Raw genomic sequence first — 12,852 nt, 5'->3', positions numbered from 1 at the left:
ATGCAGTGGCACCGGGGCCCAGAGATGCTGGAAGTCCACTTCAGCCAATTAGTAGCTGTTTTCTTTACTAGTTAAAAAAGACGGGGTTGGGCTAGTTTCTTTACTTGTATTAGAGCCATTATGTCCCTACTACGCCACTGGTTTAGGGAGTTTGATCAAGGTATAGATAGCTTGGTAGAGGGACTCCAGTGGTAGCAGAGAGTCTGAAAGGGGAGGACACGGAGTCCTAAGGTATGCGGCGTGTTGCTGCATAGAACAGCAGTGGCAGTTCAGCGATTGGCCAAGGGTGTTCAGACGATGGTTGAGGGCATGCGCATAGCATTGCTAAGAAAGAGTGTTAAGAGCATCACTGAGCATTGCTGAAGGTGTTGTGGTGCAGATTACAGTTTAAACAGTATGACTAAGGGTGTGGAGCTGGAATTGAAAGGTTACACAGAGGGTGACTTTGAGCGGCCTGGACAGCAGAAGGTGGCTTTCTGCAAGTCTACTACTGTACTTTGGTTTCACAGAAGAGGCCAACAGCTTTACTTTTCAAGCATAATTCAGGTGGTCTGTCACTTTCATGATGACTTCTTGCCTGCACACCCTACCACTGGGGTTCGAGAAAGATAGCAGCAAATCAGGCTGGGGTACCCTGTGCACATTTGTGGATACACCCGCAGCCACTGTGGGAAGGTTGCAGCAAGCAGCTACACTCCAAAACATGCATTTCTCATAAGGCAGCGTCTTCCATTGGACTCCCCATACTTTTTCACCTGTCATTTCTTATGCATTTTTACCCCAGCTGCTTGTCATTTCATCACAAGATATTTTTGAGAACTGCTTCATATGTTAAGACAGTATAATGTATAGATGAAGTCCCCACTTTTTGATTTAATTGTTTTCAAATATTTAGGTTTATTTGAACTCCTGTATGACAACAAAACTGAATCCATGAGGACCATCAATATATTGGAGCGAATGAATGTTTACCAGGAGGTGTTCCTCGCCATGCTGTACAGGATTCTATCAATTCAGGTACATATTTCTAAGCAGGACCTCTCGTCAGCTAGCACAAAATACTACGAATGAAAGTGAAGCCTTTGATACTAAAGATTAGCAACTGCATGCATTTATGTAGGCGTGATCCTGGGGTCAGTGTAGTATCATTTTGTGGGCATTGATCCAAACTATGCTTTTCTAAAGTGTTTTTTATTTTACATTAAATGATTTTCCTTCAAATTCTTTTAAGGATTTCCTTGTCCCTATTGATTGTTAAGACCATTAAGTTCTATCCACAAGGTGGGAGACCTAGAACCTTTCTGATAAGTTGTTTCTATCATAAGTGCCTTGGTTTCTGTTTTTCTTTGCATAACTGAAATAAGCCTTTTCTGTAAGCACCTTCAAGGTTAGGTTCTCACAAAGCCCTCAAGTATGTCCTTAAGTTCAGTTGTTAGCATAAACTATTAACTTGCATGTGCCCGTTGGCATCTTTGCATTTGGTAAGCCTTTAGAGCTGTTTCTATAGGTATAGCGAGGATGCAGCCGTGTTTTACGCCTTCCTAAACTTCGAGTTCCACCTGCCAGCTGTCTTAACTAAAAATTATCTTCCGCTAACAAGAGCTGGCTTTGTAAATGGACCCACCAGGCACATAAATGCCTTAGAGTGGAGATTAAGGCTAGGATGGGAAACTCAGGGCTTGTCAGTCAGAAACGATGGACAACGCTGATATAAAGCTTCGTATATCAACTCAGTGCTTTATGCTTTGTTCTTTCCTGTACTGAAGGCCAATACATTTGCCTTAAAGAATGCTACAAACCTTCTTGAACTGCAGCATTACACAAACAAACTATGATTACTGTTACATTATGCATAAAAGTCAAGAATGCAAGATGTTTGTTTACCTGCAAGTGCAAAAAATGAATTTCTAACACTTTACTTCAGCTTCAACACCAGAATTTTTTACGCCAAATTAATGCACTTCTGAAGGAATGGCAAGAAATTTGAGCTAGGTTTTCTGTGGCTCTTTCAGACTGCGCAGTATGAAACACATTCAGGTGTTCATAAAGTCAGTAGTGTATCAATTATTTTTAATTTAACCATTACCTTCAAGTGAAAGGAGTTTTGAAGCGTGAATCTCTTTTGGATTCACATTCAGTGCATTATTCCATGATAAAGTGGTTGGATCTGGAGTTGTCTGTAGGTTTTCTGTTATTTTTTCTCCGTTGGTTGTTGTCAACCATTTGGTGCCATGTCCATCTCCCGGTGAAGGCCGAAGTACTCCACAGAAACCCATTTATTTGCATGGTCACTATGTTCAGATAGTTTTGTAAGTCATTGGATCTGGAAGCACAGCATAGGGTCCTGAAGCCATTGAAGAACAGAAGACAAAGTTACATTGAGGGATTAAAGACCAAAAAAAAAAAAAAAAAATCTGAAGCGGATCACAGATTGGATAACTGACTTTGAGGAAATTGAGTTAATATTGACAAACTGAGGTTTCATGAGTTTTTTCAATACAAACACATGGAGCATGTGGTTCGTGGAATGAATATCGGGGATGGAACATAACCTTTTTAGGTTCTGTAGGAAGTACCACTACAATTTCACCCAGAAGAGGGTGCCACAAGATTTGAACCTTTTGTCTACCAAAATATTATAGCTAGGAAGGATATGACGCTTGTACAAAGTTCCTGTCCAAGACACTGAAGACAAGGTAGAAGCAGAGGTGGGCACAGTGTGCCGTGACGCATTCATAGCCGAAAACCTCACTGAAGAAGTTTGGTCTGTTGAGCAGATCCCTGAGTTAATGGAAGTGACAAAATGAGGGGGCTCAGATGCTGAGAAAGTTGTTGAAACAAACAAGGATGAAGCATTGAAGAAGACGTAGAAGGATAGCGACGTTATGGAGCACCCTATAAGTTTGCAGGGCACAGTGTACAGAGCTGAAACCCTAGGACTTGAGGTCCTCCAAAGGTACCATAACACCAGAACCATTGGTGATTCAGGGCAAGCACTAAAACCGACAACTCCACAGGTCACTTTCGGAAGATACCTTTGGCAGTAAGCCCTCAGAACCGGAATCGACTAACACTGAGAGAGGATCAGACGTGCAGGGGGGGGGGGGGGACAAAGAGCCTTGAGAGAAGAGATCTCTGAGTTGAAGAGGAAGGCCTCAATGCTGAGCAAAAATCTATTGACCTTGAAAAGAAGAAATGGTGACTTGAGGCCAAGAGGGGGACCATCATGAAAAGCAGAAAGTTTGACGATTCTCTCAAGAGGGAGTAGGGTTAGGAAGAGGAGTACACAGAACTGGAGCCTCCTACAGCACCAAAGCCGCAAGATGAAATCTTCTACAAGGAGGGGGACCTAGAAGGTCTATTTGAGCAAGGCTATTTTTTGACCTAGAATTAATGGAGGAGAGAAGACGAACTGCATACTGACTCTGCCGAAGAAGGGGTTGACACTTACCCCTACAGACCTTTACCATCCGATAACATTGCAGTGTACAATGCCCTGGGTTAAAGAGTAAAAGACACCTATGGAGTCCAATTGGAGAAGGTTTAGACTGAAATGTGTTTTATCTTGGAGACCCTACTATCACCCAAGAAGGAAAAATAGTTCCTTCCAGTTCTCCACTGCATGCTGGGGTGAGTGGCTTTTAGAGAGACAGCCTCAGCCAAAGCCATAACTCCCAGGATGAAGAAGAAATACTGATATTCTTCTCAGGACTGCGACTAGATCATTGTGACTACAGAGAGCAAGAGATTCAGTGCACCAACTGCATGCCATTGGACTTCCGCCGGACAAGGAGAGTAAGAGGATGGAGATGGTGGGGTGTAAAATGGAGAGGTCAGCTGCCATGCAATGTTGCATTGCCAACTCCAGTGCACTGTTCAAAAGATACTTTCATTAACAATGGGAAGAAATTGAGATATTTATACAGCGTCTTCCATAGCCGAACAAGAAGAGAACAAAGGCAGTGATCTAGGAGGGAAAGACAAATTTCCAACACTTGCCTAAAATCTGCACTGGATGCGACTGATACAGCCATCAAACAGGTGTGTGTCGGAACCATTCTAAGGCACACATTGCAATGAGTGTCCGGTTCCAAGCAAGAGATGCAGGCTCCAGTAGTGAACATCCCTTTCATGCGCGAAAACCTCTTCAGACATGCAGTGGACAAGTGTCTTTAAAGGATGGAGATGGATAGTGAGATAGGAAAGGTGACGGGTGTTTTGCAGTTCGGGGTCTGTTTCAAGAAAGGGCACCACCAAGAACAAGGCTCCCTGCAAAAGGAGGGTCAAAACTTCACACTACTAACTAGCTCCCAGAGTACATAGTCGCAGTGGCAATACTCCACTGCGCCACGGCAGCACTTTCGAGGGAGAGGGACCTCTGTTGAGGTTAAGACTATCAAGCAAGTGACTAATGGAATCACCCCTGCACACAAAACCAGTATTGGGAAGAATAGGAGGATCCCTTCAGGAATGGAGCACAATTCCCTCTGACAAATGGACACTAAACCTAATTCCACATTGTTATTGTATAGAACTAATATGAATGACTCCAAATATCGGGCTGAAAGCAAGATATGCTGCATCTGCAACAAAAGGTCAAGGACCTACTAAGCAAAAAGGCAGTAGGGAGGGTCCCTGTGAGAAAATGGTGTTCTGTTGCAGTACCCCCCTCCCCACACACTTTCTGACGGCCTTTTGATGCAACTCTGATTGTAGAGTACTGGGTCCCTACTTTCAAGGTTCCCAGTACCAGTGTTCCTTACCTAAAACATATCCACAGTTGGTACTTCTGCCCCTGTAAATCACCAGTACCTGGTACCCTGGGTACCATCGGGCCTGGAAGCTGAAGAGGGTCCCCTGGGACCCCCTCATTAGGACCAAGTCACTGCCCTTTCAGCGTGCATGCCCCTTTAAGGTAAAAAACAACAAAGTCGCCAGGGCACCCTGCTTGAGTGCCTTGCCAGCCAGCACTGCCTGAAGGCATGGGTAAGTCACCCCTCTAGCAGACCTTACAGCCCTAAGGCAGGGTGCAGTATACCACAGGCGAGGGCATATCCACATGAGTAGATATGCCCCTACGATACTAAAGTCAATTCTTAAATATTGCAAGTGCCAGGGAAGCCATAAGGAGTACATGGGCTGGACATTTGACAACTTTGAGGTCCCCAGCACCAAGATGGCTTCACTGAAACCAGGAGTGTTTGGTAGCAAACAACTCCTTGTAATAAATCTACACTGATGCCAGTGTGAGATTTATTAAACCATGTACTGAGTAGACACGTCAGAGATGCCCCCTGAAAACCTACCAACTCTGGTGTGGTCACTGACTGTTTTTAGGCAGCCTTCCACACACACACATGATTCTGGACCCCTGGGTGGAGAGCCTCTACTCACTGGGACAAAGAAACAATAATTTAAATACAGCCTTAGCTGGTGTTCTTTTGAGATTCAAGTCCCGAGTAGTACACGTCTCGCTAGAAATGAAAGCTGAAGATCAGCAACTCTACCAGCTCTATAATTATGATCCTTCTCTATTTTAGTTAACTATATCCTTATCAGTTGTCTTTTTCAATGTGCTCACACTCGGCTGCACATCTCAATCGTTTAGTTGTCAAACCTGTCTGTAGGATCTTCGCACCCGTGTTCATCAACTAAAAGTTGAGGATATCAACTGTATGCCGGGTTTGGTCAGTGTTGCAGAAGATTCTTGTGGTTCTGAAGGAAAAATGCAACCGGTTTGTGCGCTTAATACAAGCAAAACTAAGTTAACGATAACTGTATTACTTCACTATGAAGAAATGCAATTATAAGGAAAATCAGTTAATAACAAATTGTATAATAGGTCGCTTATATATTTTTTTTAAATATGCATTTTCATTATCAGTAAAAACGCAGGGCCTAGCAGTTAAATGCCACCAGTGGACTTCAGCACCTGTTGTGCCATTCACTATAGTGACAGTGCAAACATGGCTTGAGGCTAACCCTGTGTAGCCTGACTGTAGCAGTGTAAAAATTGCAATTTGACCTTTCAAAATAAACCTTTTGACAGGTCATAATCTCCCTTTTAAATATTAATAAGTCACCCGTATGTATGCCACTGTATTTAAAAGTAGGACATGAATAAATCTAAAATGTCCTTCTAGTAACTAGCAACCAAAAGGTATTTTCACTGTAGTAGAACTGCTATCCCAGAGAATTCTGTAACTCAGGAATTGGACTAGCTAGAAAAATAATTAATCAACTATTTCTAAAAGTTAATAAAAATCCAATTCAATCGGAAGTCAGATTTTTAATAGATATTAAGGAAAAATAACTTTTAGAAAAGTTATTTTTTCTCTGCCTGAAGGTCCTGGAGGCTAATATGTATTTGCTTTCCAACTTTTTCCAGCCAGGGATTAGCATTTAAATAGGTGTGGAAAAAGGTGCGACAATCCCCCAAGAGTTACCCAATAGGTCACTGTGATGGACAGGTCGACCTGAATGTGCAGGGATGGCTCCTCTGGATCTCACAGAATATGCCGGGTGGGGGCTATGCAAAATCAAAGGGGATGATGGACGGAGTGTTGAACATTTACCGCCAGCCAACTGATCTGGGTTAAAGCCATCATCATTCTTTAGCTCACTCCGCCACCCCAGTTCAGACATGGCCATATGCAAATCAGTCTGACCCTGTGCCTCATGGGAACAGTCCAGCCCGAACTGCCAAGCCATGTCTTCCCTGGACCGGCAACGAGCATCCTGGCATCGGTTTCTGGCTAATCAGCCGTCATCAGCCAGGCTAGCTTGAATCCAGTGGCAAAGTGAGCAAGGGACCCACGTCTGGGCATACCCTGCCAACTTAGGGCGAACAAAGCATCCTTTTTGACTTTACAGTGTCAATTCCTGCTTGAATATCAAATCCTATTTGCCAGGTCTTCTGGGTTTGAATATAACACTTGAGGCTGTTTGACAGGTCTCCTGGGTTTAAATATAACACTTTGGGCACACTCAGATTGCACCTTGGTCCCAGTCTACTACGACCATTAAGTATCTCAGGCGATTTGTGCTTCTTGACACTATTCCTACAAAAAACCATAACAAATCATACCTCCTGTTACCCTTATTGAATTCTTTTTCATTTTGGTGTCAGTTTGTTTACTCTGTTGTTCTAGTTCGGTTTGGGTCTCTTAATGATTTGCATTTTGACTTTATTACTGTTTTGTTAATGCTTGTCCGCTCCGTGCTATAGCTATCATGGGGTTGGGCTCAGTTTAATCTAGTGACTTTGAAGGTTCACACTGAAAGGGGTTGTGATTAATCCTTGCGGTGAGTAGCCACCCACCCCAATAAATATGAACATTTCTTAAAAAATATTTGGGGATCTTGGTTAAATGAGAGTAGGCTTCACTGAATGTAAACTTTGTGTATTAACCTTTTTTGATTACATTTGCTTCGCTCAAAATTATTTTTGTTAACATTTAGTGAAGTGACATTGATGTCTTTTATTTTGCAGCACTATTTTGAGCCCATATATTTTTATATTTGCACTCTTTTTGGACTTCAGGCGCTCTATGTGATTGCTCTCTTCATAACCAGCTGGCTCCTTAGTGGCACATGCTTATCTGGGTTCCTAGCAGCTTCTTGGTATATTGTGAACAGGTGAGTCCTTGCTCTATCCACACATTCTTACATGTATTGTATCTAGTTACCCTTTATTTCCTTAAAAGGTCTGCCAGTGTTTGTAAATTCACATAACCAGTGCTGAATGTCAGTCTTCCTCTGTTAACAGGAGCCGAGTTACTTTATATCATTGGATTTCTGTGAAAGGGGTCAGCGATGCTAGTTGTTAGACCTGGCACCTTGGCGTGAGTCTCCCTTCCTCTTTTTGTCGCTGTGCCTCATGTGTTTTTATGGTGTTGGCCGCTCAGCGCGCTGTGCCACTGCCAACCAGTGTCGCGGTGCGAGTGCTCCCTATGTAAATTGTATATGTTGGTTGGATTCCATGATTGGATTGTTTGATTTACTGTCAGACCCTAGTAAAGTGCGCCAGGGGCGCCAGGGCATGTAAATGCGAACACCGCTGGTGGGCTTGCAGCACTGGTTGTGCCACCCACAGAAGCGGCCGGTAAAATATGTCTGAGGTCTGCCACCGCAGAACCTGCGTGCAGTCTGGTACTGACATGCTGACCGGCAAGTGCCCACACTTGCCAGTCCCTAAAACCTTCCCTTAGCTGCATGTTAGTCACCCCTCTGGTAGGCCCACGGGCAGGGTGCGTTGTAAGCCTAAGGTAGGACAAGCCCGGATGCGTGGCATGTCCTAGTAGTGAATTACCGCCATCTTGTTGTTCACTACTGCAAGGCTACCCTGTTCTCATAGGCCAGTATGGGCGGCCTGGATTATTACACCCTATGATCCTAACCGACCCAGGGAACATGGTAGAAGATCGAGTTTAGTATGCCTGAACTCGGAATAATAAGGTACATCTTTTCGCAAGGTTTATTTTAATATTCCGGGTTTGCAAATGCCGCTTTTAGAAAGTCGGCCTTTGCTTGCCTAAACATTTCAGCCGCCTCTGCGTGATGTGTATCTGATGTCTGGCTGGTGTGAGTGACAGGGCTAGGGGAACCCAGATGGGCAGGGCCAGGTAGCCTGGTATGAATAGGACGATCGACAGGTAGATGGGTGGGAGGAGTGCTCCTAGGTTCTGAATAGGACAGTGCTCCGCTACCTCGATGCCGGCTCCACCCCCTGTGGAGCGTCTGATGACTCTGCCCTGCACTCTGAAAGAAGAAGCCTGCATCACGTAAACAAAGTGCTCAGAAACCGGACTGAACTAGGCAAGGGCCCCCCTGGCCTGGGAGAACAAAAGATTTGTGGTATAAATGGAGGAGCCCTGCTCCTAAGAAACTAGATCCGCTTTTGACCAAGAAGAATCTCTGCCTGAGGAGGAGGCACCGGGAAAGCTGTAGGAGGAAGACTGTCCCTATCCTGGGGGATTGGCCTGCAGTGGTGACCTTGCTGCCAAAGGAGAGAAGAGAAACTGTTGCTGAAAACTTTACTTTACTTTTACTTTCAAGACTTGTGCTTTTCCAAAACGATCTCCAAGGGCTTGGAACTGAGCTTGCCCCCTGAACTGAGCCCCAGGACCATTGGGCTCTACCTGATCTTCACTCGCCTGCTGCTGGACTGTGGTGTCCTTTCCCTCGCCGGAGCTGTGACCCTCGTGCCCAGTCCCTCCCTGAGCCGTGACCAGGACTGCTTAGCCGCCCCCGCCTTGGGAAGAGCCTCGCTCGATCGGAGCCGCTCCCCCTACGCTGTGCTGGGCTGCCCCGTCACCTCGCTCGTGGAGGCTCGCTGTGCACCTTCACCCTCCCGCCGGAATCGGCGTGTGAGCATCTCCAAGCCTCGGACGGCCCGGACGCATCTGCGTGCCCGGCTGCCCCGCTTTGTTCACCCGCCACCTACAACACCCCGCTCTTGTCGTGAGCCTGAGGATCAGACACCCTCGTGAAGTGTGGGAGCCCCGGACGCCGCCTCGCTCTTCTGTCGAAGAGCCGCTGAAATCCCGCCCCCGCCTTTGCGTCAAGAAACAAGGTACTGTACTTACGAACTCGACCGCGAGCTCGCATCGGATCCAGGGTCCGCAACGTTCTTATTTCCCTGTCATCTGCTGTGTGCTTCCGGGGCGCTGCCTCAGCACAAAGTACGCTGAGGCCTACAGTTACCTTGTGCCCGCCTAAAGAACTTTACGTAAAACAAAGAGAACTTTACCGTATTTCCAAGAATTGTGGCCCCATCAGTTCAACGTTACTGGGCCTTGTATTTGAATCTGCTGAATCTACATAAAAGCTTATTTTTATATACTTCCTGATTGGTGTCCATTTGTGGTGCATGCAAGGGGTTTACTGTATGTGTAATTGCATTTGCTTAACCGTGTACGCCTGAGACTTAGCCTAGACTGCTCGCGCCACGCACCTAGAGGGTGAGCAGGGGTTATTCTGGGGAGTCATCCTTCGCCCTGACAAGAAGTAAAGGGTCCCTGCTTGTTGTGGGTTCACACCTGCGTCAACCAGAGCCCCCTCATTTCTAACATTGGTGGCAGCGGTGGGGATTTACGGATTTGCATTTGTGGTTTGCGTATAGTGAATCACTGATCACCACGTAGTGAGAGCAGACCAGTAACACAGCCACAAGGCTAGCATTTGTTTTTGTTTTGCCAAGAGTCTCCGTTGTTAGAGCCATGCCTGGTTCACTTTCCGCCGGAAGGGCGGCTTCCATAATCTCTGGATTTGAAGATGTAGATTGGGAAGAAGACGCACTTCTGAATCGTACCAATGAAGACTTGAAAGGTCTTTGCTCCAAGTTCAGGATTGCCCAAACTGGATTGAAAAAGAAGGAACAATTTGTGAAGGCGCTGAGGGCCTGGTATGAGTCAAAGGCACCAGAGAATCAGGTGGAAGTGGTTCCACCGGAAAGTGTCCATGAGCTTGGCAGATGCCTGACGCCAGAAGAATTGGCGGACAGGGCAGCAACCCGGGCACACGAGGTGGAAATGGCAAAACTTCATGGGCAGATGGATATGGAAAAACAAAGATTAGCCATGGAAGAAAAGAAACTACAATTAGAGCATGACATGAAGCTGAGGGAGCTGGAGCTGAAAGCAAAAAGTTTGGAGCTTAATCCCTCTGGTGGCAGCACACCGCCAGTACCGGCGGAACCAAGAGTTTATATTCCCAAGGATGTAGTGAAGGAGTTCTTCAGGAATGACGACATCGGGCAGTGGTTCAGAGCCTACGAGGTAGCCATGTCTTCCCACCGGGTCCCTGAGAAAGATTGGGGAGCGGGGTTGTGGGGACGGTTCCTGAGTGAAGGGCGGGACACACTGTTAGATTTACCTGCTGATGTTCATAATTCTTATGCCCATATGAAGGAAGCATTGATGGCTAGGTATGGGTTGACCCCTGAGTTATATAGACAGAGGTTCAGGGGTTGCACTAAGATTCCCAATAGTACGTATGTGGAGTATGTGACTTTCTTTTGCAGAGCGCTGGATGGTTGGGTAAAGGGTAGTAAGGTGAATGATTATCAAGGGCTTCTTGATTTAATGGCATGGGAGCACTTGTCCAGTAATTGTTTTCCTGAGCTACGCCAGCACCTGATCGATAGTAGGCTGACTAACCCTAGGAAGCTTGCTGAGGAGGCGGACCGCTGGGTCAGTACCAGGGTCCATAAGGGTACCGTGGGAGATTCCGCCAAAGGTGGGCAGGGTCCCCAGCAGAAGAGTGGGGGGGACAGGGGTAAACAGAAGCAGTTCCAAAAAGGGCCCCAAAATAGTCCCCAAGGGAACCAAGGGAAGGGTTCTCAGCCTCCCCCACCCCAGAAACCGACCGGGGCCCCGACAGGTCCTCCTGTTCAAAAGGGGCCCGTAAGATGTTACAGGTGTAACAATTTGGGGCATTTTGCCTCTGATGTAAAGTGTCCATTGTTTGGTAAACCAGCACCCACTGGTGCTCCATCCCGGCAGGTGGCTAGTGTAGCCTTGGGGGAGGAGAGGGATGTCCAAGGTGGGTGGGGTCCCGCAGAGATGTCCCTGGTCTCGCTAGGAGACCGTGAAGTGGTCCCTCCAACCCAGCTGCCTGAGAACACTAAGAAGTACAGGCAGTGGGTGACCATAAATGGCCATAGAGTGGAAGCTCTTAGGGATACAGGAGCCAGTGTGACAGCTGTCAGGTGTCACCTGGTGTCTCAGGAGCAGGTGGTCCCCAATGCATTCTATCCCGTTGTTGCCGCTGACAACACAGAGAGACACTGCAAGGTGGCTCAGGTTCCCTTTGAGTGGGGGGGGGTCTCTGGTACTCTTCAGGTAGCTGTGAGGCCCGCCATGCCTGTAGACTGTTTGTTAGGGAACGATTTGGAGAGCTCACCTTGGGCTAAGGTGGAGCGGAGTGCTCACCTGGAGATGTTGGGTATGCCGGATTGGGCGTGTGTCACAACACGGTCCATGGCAGCCAGTAGAGGTACTCAAGAGGTCCTGGAGCCTGAGAGGGAGGCCCAGGAACCGGCCTCAGAGAGAAGGAGCAAGGGGCGCGGGAAGCCGGCCCCTGAAGTTCCCACGGTCCAGGAGGGAGCAGACCTTGAGGGGGATGCCCTGGAGCCTACAGGGGAGCAGATAGCTGAACTGGGAGACCTGCCGGAGCTGACCCATTGGCAGCAGGAAGGGGGTCCCACCAGGGAGGACTTTTGCAAGGCACAGAAGGAGTGCCCTTCTCTCGTGGGTATGCGGCAGCAGGCTGCAGACCAGGCCGCAGGTGATCAGTCAGGATCACATTTCGTTTACTGGGAGAACGACCTCCTATATACAGAGCCTAAGGTTGCTGAGCCTGGGTCAGCCCGTGCGCTGGTGGTACCCCAGGACTTCAGAGCCTTCCTACTGGGGCTGGCTCACGATGTGCCATTGGCAGGGCATTTGGGGCAGGACAAGACCTTTGAAAGGCTTGTCACCCACTTTTATTGGCCTCAAATGCGCAGGAGTTCAGATACTCACTGCAGGACATGCCAGACTTGCCAGGCAAGTGGAAAGAGTGGAAGGAAGCAGAAGGCTCCACTCCAGCCATTCCCTGTGGTCGGTACCCCATTCCAGCGAGTGGGGATTGACATTGTAGGGCCACTGGACCCCAGGACAGCGATGGGCAATAGGTTCATCCTGGTCCTGGTGGACCATGCCACCCGGTACCCGGAAGCCATTCCTCTAAGGACAGTGACGGCCCCCGTGGTGGGACGGGCACTGATGGGAATTTTCTCCCGAGTGGGATTCCCTCTAGAAGTGGTGTCTGACCGAGGTACCAATTTCATGTCCAAGTACATGAAATCTC

At 47.3% G+C, this 12,852-nt stretch overlaps 1 protein-coding gene across 3 annotated transcripts in view; it reads left to right on the top strand.

Moving 5' to 3' along the window:
* Positions 1–12,852, top strand: part of DPY19L3 (dpy-19 like C-mannosyltransferase 3) — a 428,279-nt gene that overhangs the window by 184,178 nt on the left and 231,249 nt on the right. For 2 of the 3 annotated variants that reach the window (XM_085637855.1, XM_085637856.1), the window contains exons 5-6: positions 896–1,017; positions 7,493–7,638. In XM_085637855.1, coding sequence (XP_085493981.1) covers positions 896–1,017; positions 7,493–7,638 — 268 coding nt within the window. The remainder of the gene's footprint in view (positions 1–895; positions 1,018–7,492; positions 7,639–12,852) is intronic. The other variant, XM_085637857.1, reaches the window with a different exon arrangement.

Source organism: Triturus cristatus, chromosome 12 (genome assembly GCF_964204655.1).
Source record: "Triturus cristatus chromosome 12, aTriCri1.1, whole genome shotgun sequence".
In the NCBI taxonomy this organism is placed as follows: Eukaryota; Metazoa; Chordata; class Amphibia; order Caudata; family Salamandridae; genus Triturus; species Triturus cristatus.
Note: the sequence above shows the minus strand (reverse complement) of the source record. Positions and strands in the feature narration are given on the sequence as shown.